This window comes from Gopherus flavomarginatus, chromosome 2 (genome assembly GCF_025201925.1).
Source record: "Gopherus flavomarginatus isolate rGopFla2 chromosome 2, rGopFla2.mat.asm, whole genome shotgun sequence".
Taxonomy (NCBI): domain Eukaryota; kingdom Metazoa; phylum Chordata; order Testudines; family Testudinidae; genus Gopherus; species Gopherus flavomarginatus.
The window spans coordinates 12,257,698-12,272,835 of NC_066618.1; the positions used below are offsets into that span (position 1 = coordinate 12,257,698).

At 47.3% G+C, this 15,138-nt stretch overlaps 1 protein-coding gene and 2 long non-coding RNA genes across 3 annotated transcripts in view; 1 reads left to right on the plus strand and 2 right to left on the minus strand.

Moving 5' to 3' along the window:
- The window catches only part of LOC127045963 (uncharacterized), a 593,465-nt gene extending 587,153 nt beyond the window's left edge, over positions 1-6,312 (minus strand). Inside the window, exons 1-2 of the long non-coding RNA XR_007772879.1 lie at positions 5,646-6,312; positions 3,923-3,962 (exon numbers count right to left, since the gene is read on the minus strand). This is a non-coding gene — a long non-coding RNA (uncharacterized LOC127045963). The remainder of the gene's footprint in view (positions 1-3,922; positions 3,963-5,645) is intronic.
- On the minus strand, positions 2,107-3,205 carry LOC127045968 (uncharacterized). The gene is made up of 2 exons (XR_007772885.1): positions 3,127-3,205; positions 2,107-2,851 (listed from the first exon to the last, which is right to left on the minus strand). It is a non-coding gene; the product is annotated as an uncharacterized LOC127045968 (long non-coding RNA).
- A 6,196-nt stretch (positions 6,313-12,508) lies between the features above and the next one.
- On the plus strand, positions 12,509-14,756 carry LOC127045898 (zinc finger protein 501-like). The gene has a single exon (XM_050942739.1). The coding sequence runs from the start codon at positions 12,509-12,511 to the stop codon at positions 13,724-13,726; it is 1,218 nt and encodes a 405-aa protein (XP_050798696.1). The 3' UTR covers positions 13,727-14,756.
- Positions 14,757-15,138: the final 382 nt, after the last annotated feature.

A 15,138-nucleotide genomic window follows, 5' to 3' on the forward strand; every position in this document is an offset into this window, starting at 1 on the left:
CACTCCCTTCACGTCAGGTTCTCCATCTGAGCACCAACAAGAAGAGAGCGGAATTGGGTCAGGGAATATTTACATGGATAAGATGGGTGACTTGGCAAGAGTTTGAGGGCGGGACTTAGGAAAAAAGTGTTCAGTGGCGAGCTAGTCCGTGGTCAAACTCCCCTTGGCTGCAGAGCTTAGCCAGCACTGAGTGCTTTTGAAAATCCAACTGTCTAAGTATTGAGTAGAAGATCAGTTTGAAGGTTACATTAGTTCTGTGCTAGGAATCAGACTAGAATGAAACAAACCAGAGAGAGGCCTAAGACTAAAATAACAGAATGAGATAAGTGCATACACTGAATGAACATGAATTAATGTGTGGAGAGCCCCCAAACCCCCAGCATGCCTGGTTAAGTCAATGACAGCTGTTGTGCAGGTAGGTGTCAGTATCTGAAAGCTCTCAGTAAGGACGCAGCTCTCAATGGCACTGAGTAGGAGAAGATTTTGTGGGTACAGATTGAAAATGAGTGCAGGAGATATTAGAGCCGATCAACATCCTTACCACTGAACTTTCCTGTAGTTTTCGTGTTTTAGTTTTTTCAATGAAAAGTCAAAATTATACTGAAGGGGGGAGAAAGAGAGAAGCCATTTTCTAACCAGCTCAATATACATATACACACACACAGGCAATTTTCATTCCATCTCTCCAAAAAGATATGTAATATGCCTTATGTGTTGTGACAAAGTTCCTCCTCTACCTTGGTGGGTCCTGCTCTTATTGGCGGATTTGCTCGCCTCAGAGATCTTCCCCTCTGGTGGAACTCGGTGTGGGTCAACTCCTCCTGTGTCTGATCAGGAGTTGGGAGGTTTGGGGGGAACCCGGTCCCACCCTCTACTCCGGGTTCCAGCCCAGGGCCCTGTGGATTGCAGCTGTCTGGAGTGCCTCTTGTAACAGCTGCATGACAGCTACAACTCCCTGGGCTACTTCCCCAAGGCCTCCTCCAAACACCTTCTTTATCCTCACCACAGGACCTTCCTCGCGGTGTCTGATAACGCTTGCCCTCCTTACTCCTCCAGCAGCACAGCCTCTCACTCTCAGCTCCTTGCGCCTCTTGCTCCCAGCTCCTCACATACGCACCACAAACTGAAGTGAGCTTCTTTTTAAACCCAGGTGCCCTGATTAGCCTGCCTTAATTGATTCTAGCAGCTTCTTGGTTGGCTGCAGGTGTTCTAATCAGCCTGTCTGCCTTAATTGTTTCCAGAAAACTCCTGATTGTTCTGGAACCTTCCATTACCTTAACCAGGGAAAGGGGACCTACTTAACCTAGGGCTAATATATCTGCCTTCTATCACTCTCCTGTAGGGGAGGTCCTTTAGAAGTGGGTGGGCTTCGCCAGCCCACCTCCTGGATACCAATAGGATCACTTTCCTGTAGCCATTTGGCCTGACCCTGTCACAGTGTAAAATACATGCACTAAACCCACTAAATTAATTATTAATATAATGAATAGTTCCTCCCATACAGGATTACCTGGTGTGAGAGTTAGGGAAGTTGGTGGAATATTTTCCAAATTTTCAATTGTTGCCCATAAGGGGGTTCCCTCTCTCATCTCCTCCGCTTCCTGACCCCTGTCTCTCAAACACACTCTCTCACACCCGGCATTCAAATATTATCATGAACTGAGCAGCAATTTATTACGTGCAGCCCAGTACTTCCATTCTATTTCCATTGTGTACCTGTACTATGTACTGCTGAGATTTGCAGAGGGGCAGTTGTTTTCCTGTTTTGCTGGGACTCCCTGACTGGCTACCGCTGTGCCTCAGTTTCCCTTCTTTGAGGAAAGCCAGCTCCACCCAGTGGCTGCATGTCAAATGAGCAACTCCCCTCCCAGGGTCATGCCCCCATACAAGCATTCACCCTCACATCCAGGCTCTCCCTGAGATTTCGCAGCCTCCAGAATTCACCGGCTTGTCCCACCAGAGCCTCTAACTGATCTCGCTTCTGTAGCTCATCACAGCTCCCTTGGCTTTCCCTGTCCTCACACCAAAGCCTTGTCTACTGTTGCAGGGGGGCAACAGTTGGGGTTCGTTTGCCCGGTGTGCGTATCCCCAATGACCACACCGGAGTGGAGAAGCAAGTATCTTTATTTGAGTCAAATAAGGTGCAAGGAGATATAAAATCTCAGATCATGCACACATCACTATCCGTTGCCATGTCTTATATACCTTACTTGTTTACAAAGATGTTCACAGGTGCTACAATTCATCATTTACAATTCATTAACTACCGGATCTTTTAATTAACTATATCCTTAACCCATACTACTGACCCCCCCCCCTTTGATCGATTACATCTTGTACCATAAACAAAAGAACACAAGAAAATGATAAATGATTACATGTACTCATGCTAACTTTAAAGGAACATATTGTTTAGCTCGAAAGGCAGTCGTAGGCCTGAGAATGTAAACTTCTGACCCCACGCCATATTGCCAGTTACCTGGAGCACTGCACCCCCCAACAATCCCCCCTTTGAGAATACTCAAAGGCCTTTCGTTGAGTTTTCTCATATTCATTACTTAGAATAAGATCAAAGGGCAAGCCACCTGATGTTGGCAGCGAGACTGCCCTAAGGGGGTACATTTCTGTTGGCTGACGGAGGGCAGAAAGACAGATTTTACAACAAGGCACTCCTATCTGCAGACCACAGCAGAAGAGCAAACCAATTGCTATTACCACTAGCAGGGAGGTAAAAATGCTTTTAAGCCACCCAAACCAATTACCAAAACCCCAAGAACCCCACCAATTATTGTCACTATTTTGCGTTATGTGAGTGACAATGTCACGCAACTTAGCCAGTCTATTTTTAATGCTTTGGCTGTGATCAGAAAGGTTAAAGCAACAGAGACCCTTAAATTCCTCACAGCCATGATTATGCCCTTAAGAGGAGGTAATTTATTGCAGCGCGATTTTGGAGTACCTTTCTCGGACCCCTGTGAGTTCCGAGGCCAAGTCAGAGATTAAAGTAGAAGTTAGATTAATGAACTTGGCAAGGGCACAGGCCACTTTAGCAAGCTGGAGCTCTGCATCTAAGGCCAGGGACAACCCCCATGGTTAATCGTTCGAGAGAACAAGGGCCTCCCGAACTGTTAGCTGGGACATAGGTAAATGCGGTTAGTCCGCAGAGCAAAAACCACCCACGGGGAAGGTATAAGTGTGCAAAAAATAAGAAGTCGGGATTGGGGAAACAGAAGAATTCATCTCATGGTTGGTTAAATTAGTATTAACCTTCTGTGCCCCTACAATAGTAAAACAGGAAGTAACATTTGAGGACACGGCCATTAGCCTAATCTGAAGACGATGCTGGTTTGTATAGGGCTTAGGACTTGCGATAGAACCAAACCGAGACAGATGCCCAGCTGTCAATTTAATATTGAAACCAGCAAGTTTAGCATATTTGTGAATTTCTTGCAAGGGCATAGCCACCCCCACAGAACAAGTAGTAAATACAGACCTTAAAGTGTAACCACTCCCTACACAAAAGTGGGAAGAATTAGAGGCTGTGACAGCTAAAAGGACCCATCAGTTATTTTCTGGGGAGCGGAAGGATAAAGGGGCCAGCTGTCCAGAAACAGTAAACACCCATACAAGTATTAAAAACATGGCCAAATTAAAGTGATTTGCGTTTAAACAATAACTTGAGTCCCAAATCTTCCGATTCTCTGGTTCCGGCAGGCTGAACCGTCCACTGCTTAGTGTCTGGATTCTGCGGTGAAGGTAAAGCTTTTAGTCAGGAGTAGTGAATTCAGTTTTTGTGTCCCTCTACTTTAGCTGCCGTGTGGGAAACCAGTAAGACGAGATAGGGTCCTTCCCACTGTTCCAGGAGGTGTTCGTCCTTCCAGGTACGGACAAGGACGAAGTCACCTGGCTGTAGGGAATGGACAGGTGCATCCAAAGGGAGTGGCTGAGAGTCCTTAATGTATCTGTAAAAAGAACATAAAACAGCAGACAGAGAACACATATACTGAGACAAATATCCACACCCAGCCTCCCGTTCCCCTAGCAGGATCGGGGTACCATTCACAGGCCATGCCCTTCCAAACATAATCTCGAAGGGGCTTAAACCAGTTCTACCCTTAGGAAGAGCTCGAATGCGGAGTAAAACCAAAGGTAGGGCATCAGGCCAATTTAAAGACGCTTCCTGACATATCTTGGCTAGATGCCTTTTGAGTGTCTGATTAGTGCGCTCTACCACTCCACTGGCCTGTGGCCTCCAAGGGGTGTGAAGTTTCCAGTTGAGCTGGAGGATATCCGAGACATTCTGGACAATTTTTGAGGTGAAGTGTGTTCCCTGGTCAGACTCCATCCATCGAGGCAGGCCAAATCTAGGAAAAATCTCTTTAACAAGTTTAAGAGCCACAGTCTTAGCAGTGTTCCTCGGTTAATACTGTGATCCTTCTTTTGATGAGCCTGTAGTGCATTACTGCTACCTTTAAGGGGAGTTGTACGGCCTCCAAAAGCTGAAGAATTTGTAACCTGTGCTTGACCAGGGAGCCTTGAGCCGTCAATAATCCCCTTTGTTTCCATAAACCTGCGTGGGCATGTAGTACACCAAAAGCATATTTAGAGTCTGTGAAAATATTAAGCCTTTTCCCTTTTGACAATTCAAGCGCACGAGTTAAAGCCACTATTTCGGCTAGCTGGGCTGAAGTCCCGGGGGCAGGCTTTTTGCCTCCACAGTTTCATGGAGAGACACCACGGCATAGCCCGCCCTTCTAAGTCCATTTACAACAGTGCTACTGCCATCCGTGTACCACTCATAGTCTGCGTTAGCAAGAAGTTGATCTTTTAAATCCTGACGGCTGGAATACTGGGCATCTATAACTTCCAAGCAGTCATGCTCTTGGCCCTCTGTTTCTGGCAGCAAGGTGGCTAGGTTAAGGGAGGGGCAAGCCTGCAGGGTAACTTAGGGGTTCTCTAAGAGCTTAGCCTGATACCGGGCTACCCGAGCTTGGGTGAGCCAGAGACCCCCCTTTGTGTCCAGTAAGGCTTGGTCCATATGTGGAGTGTATACTTGAACAGCCCCCTCCCACCCCCAAAGTCAGTTTTTCTGCTTCCTCTAACACCAGAGCTGTAGCTGCAACTGTCCGTAGGCATGCCGGCCACCCCTTAGCAACCTGATCCAATTGTTTGGAGAAATAAGCCACTGGGCGTTTCCAAGAGCCCAATAACTGTGTAAGTAGTCCCAGGGCCACCCCTTTTCTTTCATGTACATACAATTGAAAGGGCTTAGAAAGATCGGGCAGACCCAGGCCTGGGGCTTCCATCAATTTTCTTTTTATTAAGGTAAAGGCATTATTTGCCTCTGATGTCCAGTAAAACGGTTTCTGATCGGTCCCTTTAACACATTCATACAGTGGCTTAGCTAGTAGTCCAAACTCTGGAATCCATATGCGGCAAAATCCTGCCATTCCCAGGAATACTCTGAGCTGCTTGCGATTTCGGGGAGTAGAAACTCGACAAATAGGTTCAAGCCTCCCCCTTGAAAGCTGGCGTTCCCCCTGTCTGATCTGGAAGCCTAGGTAACGTACTTCGGGGAGGGCAATTTGGGCTTTATTTCTTGACACGCTATACCCCCGCAGCCCGAGAAAGTTTAAAAGACTTACGGTTGCCTGGAGACATACTTCTAGTCCCACTGCTGCGATTAATAAATCATCAACGTACTGTAGGAGAAGGACTTTGTTCTCATTTTCCCATCCTTCCAAGTCCCGGGATAAAGCTTGACAGAAAAGAGTGGGGGAGTTCTTAAATCCTTGTGCCAGCACTGTCCAACATAGTTGCCTTTTATTCCTGTTTGCGTCTTCCCATTCAAAGGAGAAAATTTCCTGGGACCCTGTGTCCACCAGAATTGTGAAAAAGGCATCCTTTAAATCAAGAACTGAGAAACATGAATACTGTCCCCCCACAGAGGCTAGCAGCGTATATGGGTTGGGCACGAGGGAGTATAGAGTCTTAACCCTCTCGTTGACTGCTCTTAAGTCCTGCACCAATCGATAACTGCCGTCCGGTTTCTGGACTGGTGAGATAGGGGTATTCCAAGCTGAGTGACACTCCTGTAATACCCCACACTGCAGGAATTTATCTATAATTTTCTGTAATTCCTCCCTGGCCTCCTTCTAAGTATCAAGACTTTGCTCATATCTTCATTCTGCTTCTGCCCATGCCTTAGCTGAAACCTGGTTTCGCTCCACTTCAGAGAGGAGTGTTCACAGAAGTACCTGGCAGTTATCCCAGTCAGGTTTATGACTAACCAGACAGCCTTCAAAAACTGAAATAAATCGGGAGGGGTTGATAGAAAATTCCCCTGCCTGCACTTTGAAAGCCGCTAGATCCACAGAATTAAAAGGAACATGAGAGTACACCTGCATAGTGGTTAACTCCTGAGTAGCCGTAGCATTGCGAGCGATTCAGGTTTGAGTAATTAAAGGGTACAAACCTGTGGCGGGCTCAATTGGCGGGGCTGAGGGGACTTTGTCACCATACAATGGGGGTGCTGTGGCCAAATGTGACCCCGCTCCTGCTATTACAGTAAATAATGAGTTTTAAACATTTTCACAACTCTTCCCTAAGCCTGTTGGAATCAAATTACACTGCTTCAAAATATCTGTTCTGTTCCATAATGACATAAATATCTGACCATACATAGGCTCATTCCATTTACCAGTTCACTGACAAAATAAAAGAAGTTGGAGGATCGTATTATAATTAATTGAACCCTCCGGTGGCCACCGTTCCTGGTCCTCTAGCTGATATTGAGGCCAGTCTATTGTACAATACCTTTTTAGTTTACCCTTAGTTAGTGGATCCATTCCAAAGATTTTCCAATTACCGAGAATGCAACCAGAATGCATTCTAAAGGCGTGCACGCTACCTTATCCTGTGACTGTCCCTGTCCCATTCCTTACCGGGAGACCCTGGGCGTCCCCAGGTCTTAGCAGGTGACAGATTAAACCCTTTAACTTTTATCCTACCTTATCCCCGAGACCGGTTCCTCACCGTCGCTCAGGACCAAAGCTTCTCCACCTTCTGGGGCGTTGCACCGTTGTGCCTCCCGGGGTCGACCGTACCAGACTTCGCTGAGGCCCCCGGTGAAAGCACCGGTGCGCGCTGGGCATCAGTGACTGTCTCAGTCCGTCGGCCACCGGAGAGGGTCCGGGCAAGGCTAATTTTTCAGCCTCAGACCGTCCTGCCGCGGTCGCCAAAGCTGTTGCAGGGGGGCAACAGTTGGGGTTCGTTTGCCCGGTGTGCGTATCCCCAATGACCACACCGGAGTGGAGAAGCAAGTATCTTTATTTGAGTCAAATAAGGTGCAAGGAGATATAAAATCTCAGATCATGCACACATCACTATCCGTTGCCATGTCTTATATACCTTACTTGTTTACAAAGATGTTCACAGGTGCTACAATTCATCATTTACAATTCATTAACTACCGGATCTTTTAATTAACTATATCCTTAACCCATACTACTGACCCCCCCCCCTTTGATCGATTACATCTTGTACCATAAACAAAAGAACACAAGAAAATGATAAATGATTACATGTACTCATGCTAACTTTAAAGGAACATATTGTTTAGCTCGAAAGGCAGTCGTAGGCCTGAGAATGTAAACTTCTGACCCCACGCCATATTGCCAGTTACCTGGAGCACTGCACCCCCCAACATCTACTATGGCTTTCCCTGCCAGTTCAGTTTTCTGCTGCCCTGCAGTGTCACACTTCCCTCCCTTGCTTTAGCTAGTCCCCACAGGCAGGCCCCTGGCCCCTCCTAAATGCCCTTGCACTGATTGCAGCCAGCTGCCGCTCTTCCAAGGCCAAAAATATTAACTCCTTCCTGTCAGGCTAGGGATGGCGTCTGCACACTCCGGCAGGCACAAAGGGCCTGTAAATTGTGGCCCTGAGTTTGCAGATCACACTAACTTGCAAGCTGGCTGACCAGCTTTGCCCTCCAAGCTGACAACAAGAAGAACAAAAATTCTGTCCCAAGCTAAAGTGTTAGTCCCAATCAGGAGCTACATTTTGTTTCTGATGAACCTCCCAGCAGGTAGCCCTAACCGCAGCAGCATAAGAACTAAGGAGAAGATAGAAAACAAAGTTTGTTGGCGTGATTAAGTAGCTAGACCAGGACTTTGTTTATTACACAGCATGGTGCATCTTCAATGTATAGGTCAATCACATGCAGCCTGACCAACTCCTCCACCTTGCTGCCTTGCCAAATGCCCCCAGAATAAAGGAAAAATGTTCCTGGAAAAAATTCTCCCTAAGGCTGTGCAGCAGCTGCTCTTTATTCTCCTTAATTACAGCCCCAGGGACACTGCTTCCCTTGAGGTCATGCTAAATGTTCCGCCCAAGGGAGTAAATAGCTGTATTCAAAGCAGGCGACTCGTTTTAAAAAGAAACATTAGTCATTGTTTGCTGCTCACTCAGGAGGACTACAACTCCCAGCAAGGCACTGGAAATCCCCTAGAATAGGAGCTGTGCAGCTAATGCCCAGGGTGATCTAATGTTGATTGCATCCTCAGGAGAACTGATGGGGCTGGCCATGCCAGGGTGCATAGGCTCTGCCCGTATGCCAGCTGTCTTCCAAATCCACCAGCATTTCCTGGCCTCTTTCTCTCCCCCTTCTCTGCTGGCTTTGTTTCTCTGCCTTGTGTTTTACCCTTTCCCCGGTAGCTTTTAGAGCCCTGACACAGACTTCCTGTGAGTCAGCACAGCAGACATTTGGAGGAGAATAACTGATGGGCAGAGCCACAGTGTGTTTGGGTGACAAAAAGCGAGAGGTCTGAATTCTGCGTTAGTTGCCAAGTTACCTCTGACCGAAAAATTCTCATCTGGCTAATTCTTAGAGAACAAAAGGTAAATGCCGGAAGGGAATGCTTTCCCACAGCTAAGATAGCATCAGTGAACATCTTTTGTGTCTGTATATGGGCCAAGTTTCATCACCGGAGACTGACTAAACTAGGAAGAAGTGAAAGATTGTTTGATACTTGGAAATATTTCTTGAAAATTTCTGATCAACTTAATATTATATTTCTCGCAGTTATTGATGTTAAATCTCCCTTTGATCAGAATCAAATATGTATTCTTTTGGGTGCCACCTGCTTGTTTCTTTAAACCCAAGCACCAGAGACAATATGATCACAGCTGATGAATTTACAAGGTATACAGGGATATTTGCTGATGAGCAGAATGGGACCAAAATCTTTTATGTTTGAAGGTTCTTTTATTTAACAGCTGACACGTCAAAGTTGCTCCATGTCAAAGAAAATAATCTTCTGTGTTTAATTTTAAAAACTGTACGAAAATAATGGGCCCAAACTGACTTGATGAGGCCATGTGTTGCGGCTCATATCCTGGTTGTGTGTGCGCGAGTAGGTGTGTAAGTGTATTTATCTTAGAGCATCGACTCCTTATCTGATGCTGGGGCACAGAGCAGTTTCTCTCTGATGGCAGCACTCAGCCCGGTTACATTCTTTTACACTATTTATTTAACTTGCCATCTTAAGTTTATTGCCACTGCACTAGATCATCAGTGCATTGAATATGCAAAGTCTTATTGTTAATGATGGGTATTTGTTGGATAAGTCATAAGGTTCCTGATCGAGAAAAGCACTTAAGCATATGCTTAACATTAAGCACAGGAGTCCCATTGACTTCAATAGAGCTGCTCACATGCTTAGGGTGTATCTACATGGGAAACTGACCAGAAGAACTACAGCTGTATAATTATGTCTATTATACCAGCATAATGTCACTTTTATTCTGGAATAGGAGTGTCCACAAAAGGAGTTATGCTGACCTAGCTATAAGGGTATAAATATACTGCTACCATTCTGCTAATTTCCCCAAGTAAACAAGTCTTTAAAGTTTAGCATGTGCTTTGCTGAATCAGAGCCATATAGACTATGAACAATGGTTATGTCTGTGAAAATGTCAGTGAGGCAAAGTGTTCGTAGGTGTTTGTATTTTAAAGCAAGACTAATTTTCTATGCCGGCATCACAATACATTGTTGTGCTTTAAGTTATCCTCATTCTTCATTAATTATTACCGATTGTCATTATCATCAGCTCTCTTCTGCAGCTGTCACCGAGTTGTCCCTTCAGGCCTGGATCCTGAAATCACTGGGGCTACTCGTGGGAATAAAGTTAAGACCGGCCATGTGTGTTTGCAGGACTGGGTCCTAACTCTTCACCCAGAAACCTCACTATGGCCCAGGAGTGCTGCAGCATGTAAAAGCAGGGGAGCATCCTTTTAAGCTGCATGTGAACCTTCCAGTGGCGCTGACTGTGTTCTCGGTGTTAGAAGGTGCCTGAAACCAGCCAGAGCAGCAATGCCTATGTAGCCATGCCTGGCATATTTAGTAAAAATAGTTATTTGGGTCCCACCTGTGCCCTTATGGTGTCTTCATATTATTGTTGTGCAAAGAGCAAAGGACAGAGCAAGTATTCATTGCAGTGCAAATCTATGTTATACCAGCTGCCACTGGTTCCTAAGGGCCAGATGCAGCCAGGAATCAGCAAAGAACAGGGCACCCAGACCACTCCCTTTTTCCTCTGGCCATGCCTCCATACTCATCTTCCCTTGTCTGGCTACAGTGGTTTGAAGGCCAGAATGCATCAGAGGTGCAGTGCAAAGTGGCCTCACCACACCTTGGGGCAGGGTTCGGCAACCTTTCAGAAGTGGTGTGCCGAGTCTTCATTTATTCACTCTGATCTAAGATTTCGTGTGCCAGTAATACATTTTAACGTTTTTAGAAGGTCTCTTTTTAAGTCTATAGTATATAACTAAACTATTGTTGTCTGTAAAGTAAATAAGGTTTTTAAAATGTTTAAGAAGCTTCATTTAAAATTAAATTAAAATGCAGAGCCCCTCGGACCGGTGGCCAGGACCCAGGCAGCGTGAGTGCCACTGAAAATCAGCTCGCGTGCCGCCTTCGGCACGAGTGCCATAGGTTGCCTACCCCTGCCTTAGGGGCTGGCCATGCTCCGTCCCATTTAAGTGCCCATCTGCACGGCACTGTATTCTAGCATGTGCATTTCTTGATTCTCTAGCAGTGTTAGGGAACAGTGTTTTAGTCCGTAGGCAGATCAAGCCTAGTTTAAAGCACTTTTCCTTCAAATGGTTAGTCAACCCTATTTCCACCCCATTGAAAACAGATGGCCTAGTGGCCATTTCTTTTTGTAGTGCAAGGAGACCCTCAAAGTCAATGGGCCAAATTCATCCTTGACGTGAGTTTGGCTTTAACCATTTCCAAAGGATGCGATTTAAAATAGGTGAACAAAGAAGACTACACAGTTGCTTTTTGGCGCGAGTAACTGGTTGCACACTTCCACGTGTATCAGAGTTTGTGCTAGAGAGAGGGAAGGAACTGGATGTGGCAGAGTCTGTTACAATCTCTCATCTTGCTCTCATCAGATCAGCAGGTCAGAGCAGGAACAGCAAGAGATGGAAACAGGCTATGAAAACAAGCAGCCCCAACTGAAAATGAAATAAATGACAAAACTTTATTGTAATAATGATGGGCAATATGCTTGTTTGAATGGGAATTAGGGAAAGGGGAAGGCTGATAGGTAGGACAAAAGCAACAGAAGCTGTTCTCTCTGCAGCTGATTCTGGACTCACATCAGTTTCACATCAGTGTAACTCCAGGACCTCCTCTGGAGTTACTCCTGATGTTTCTTCACTAGTAAACACTGATGTCGTGGCAGAAGAATATGGACCTGTGGTTACAGTAATGGGCTGGGGTTCCAGCCTCAGCTCCCAGTTCTGCCACACACCAGCTGTGTGACTCGTGACTCCATTGAAGCCAACCCCCATTAACTTCAGTAGGGCCGGAATTTCATCCTTCAATCTTTCTGTGCCTCTGTTGTCTATCTGCCACATAGGGATAGTGATATTGCCTTTCTCCTACCCTCGATCTGGGTTGTCTAGCTCACAGACAGGGAAGCAGAGGTACCTGGAGCACGAATTAACTGCCATGGTCACAAGCAAGCCAGTGGCCAAGATGGCCCCCTCAGGACCAGACGTCCTGAAACTTAGTCCACGGCTCTAAGCTTTACATAACAATGCCCACAGTCCCTGGGCTTCAACTTAGCTGTGATCTTTCCAAGATTTTCTCCAAAATTAACAGCCCTGACTATGGCCTTTCTTCTGTCATCAGCCTCTGAACTAATGCCTGATTGTATTTGATTGTTCATCCAGCAGATGAAAGCCCAACAGTTTCAAATAAGGTGAAGCATCCGGAGGAGAGGAATAAAAACAGGACCCCCCTCAGGAAACAAAATGAGGAAGGAGAAGTGGGAGTACGCCGAGGCGAGGTAGAAATCTTCATGAGTCAGGATAAAGCCAAGAAAGTAAAACCTAGCCGGAAACAGATGCGACACACCCATTCCCTGCGAATGAAGCTTCCATAACATCCCAGCAGCCTGGTCCGCCAGGGCAGCCTGGGAGCAGAGCAGCGGTACAATGGAAATCCTTAAACTAGACACACCAGACAGACTGGGGCCATGCACAGAATATGGGGAAAGCACTGATCAGATGGTAGATCTGGCAGCCCAACGGAGAGCCCAGCTTGGCAAGCATGATGGAGATGAGAAAAGTACCACACAGCCAGGAGAGAGAGCACGTGAGTCTGCCAAATGTGGGAAATGCTTTGTTAAGAAGGGGAATCTCACAGCCCATCAGAGACCTCACAGGAGATGGGGCCCTGAGGAAGCCCGTGAGTGTGAGGGAAATCCAGCAGCAACAGGAGATCTCACAGCCCATCAGACACCTCACAGGAGATGGGGCCCACAGGAACCCAATGAGTGTGAGGGAAATCTGACAGGAGATCTCGTAAGACACATGTCAAGCACCACAAAAGCAGAACCATCCCCTGGCCTGGAAGTTGAGGAAAGCCACCAGGGAGCGCTCTGCGCCCCAAGGGGAGGCCTGACGAGAAAGTGGACTCACATGTGCTCTGAATGTGGGAAGAAGTTCAGCAAGAAAGGTAACCTCACCAAGCATCAGCGCAGCCACCGGGACGAGCGGCCGTTCAAGTGCAACCAGTGCCAGAAGAGCTTTTTTGTGAGATCCCAGCTCTCCCAGCATGAGAGGATCCACACGGGGGAGCGGCCGTACAAGTGCACTGAGTGTGGCAAGCGCTTCACCCAGAAGTCCAACATCATCATCCACCAGAGGATCCACACGGGGGAGCGGCCCTTTAAATGCGCTGACTGCGGGAAGAGCTTCATCGACAAGTCGCAGCTCATCACGCACCGTCGGACCCACACGGGGGAGCGGCCCTTCGCATGCAGCGAGTGCGGGAAGGGGTTCCGGCAGAAGATCACCCTGATCACGCACCAGAGAATCCACACCAGGGAGGAGCCCTACACCTGTCCTCAGTGCAGCAAGAGCTTCAGCCAGAAGGCCAACCTCATGAGGCACCAGCTGATCCACACACGGGAGGGGCCGTACATATGCACCGAGTGCGGGGAGAGCTACAGTGCCATCAGGCACCTGAAGAGGCACCAGTTGAGCCACGCCGGGGAAAGGCCCCACGTGTGCACCAAATGCGGGAAGAACTTCACCCGCAAATCAAGCCTCAACAGGCACCAAGAGATCCATGCCAATGACAGGCCATATGCGGTGGTGGCAGCAGAAAACCTCACCGTGGCCTATGAGATTATGCAGGTCCCACTCTAGCACTAGGGGTGGGGTGGGGGATGTTGAGTTGCAGTGAAAATTTCCTCCGTGTCACCTGTAGGAGGTGCTCAGAAGCTCCCAGGGGGCTGCTCTCTCTCTTCAGCTGCATGGAGTCTAAAATACCTGAAAACCCAGCAAAGGAAAAAGAGCATGGGCTGGGTCCTTGCTGCTGTTTTAATTTGTGTTTATCTTGCACGGTAATAAATAATCAGTCTGTGCATTGCTTTTGGAGGGAGAGTTAGAGGAGGAGGAGGAGAAGGAGGTGAGAGCAGCACTGTCCCTCCCTCTGAAGGAATCAAGGTGACACTCTGCAGTCTGTAGAAAACATGTTGGTCCCTAGACACCATGGCTGCCTGAGACACAAGGATGGGGGTCAGGCCTGGGGTGACTAAATATTCAGCTTCATGCCATGGCTCCTACCCAGAGTTACAGTCTGAGCGCACAGCCTCTTCTCTGCATTGGCAGAGATGTTCTTGAGCACTTTCCCACGAAGTCTTCCTTGGTGGAGGAAGGAGGATGTCTTTGTTTAATATATGGTGTTAGCTTCTGGGCCCATGTAGTTGGTTTTCTCTTGCCGTCCTTGTTCTTGGTCTCATTTCCCACATCGCCCGCACCTGCCCCAAACCCTATTGTTCAGGCCACTCTCCAGATGTGTCTGAAAATAGCCCTCCTTCATACAGCTCCCCAGTGGATGTCCAGGCCTCGTTAGCGTGTGCTGTCTGCTGATTGACATATGCTAATATGCACCTCGTGGATGTTTCTGCTTAGCCCTGAGCACCCAAGGAATTTGCATGGGCCCTTCTGAAAACCCCACAGAGCACTGGGTACAAGGCGGGTCCAAAACCCACCTTTAAAAATCCTTTAGTCACCCCAAATCCTACCCGAGTCCCTTGGATGGGGCCACAAATGGCTAATGGCACCTGCCCTGGCTTTTGAAAATTGTCTAAAGCTCCTTAGCAAGAGAGCTAGGATTGGAACTCTGCAACTGGTAGCATGATTTAGATGGGGACTGGTCCTGCTTTGAGCAGGGGGTTGGCTAGATGACCTCCTGAGGTCCCTTCCAACCCTGAGATTCTAGGATTCTAGGATCTACCTTCCCACTCATTTCACTAGTCCTCACTGTAGTGCCAGTTAGAGCCAGTTATCACTAAAGCTGTCCTCTCTTTGCATTAAAATGCCTAGCAAGCAGGTCGCACAAGATCAGCGATTTGGCTTCCATGCACTGATTTAGGAACCAAAATGTTGTTAGGGTAGCTGAGAAAGACTGATCGTCACACAGCGATTTTCCAATGGATCCTTCCATCAGGTTACACTGTATGCTTCCATCCCTTTTGGCAACCCTTAAGCCTCTCCCACAGCCAGCTTTGTGCAAACCTCAGCTCGTGCAACTCCACTTGCAAAAGAAAGGGGCT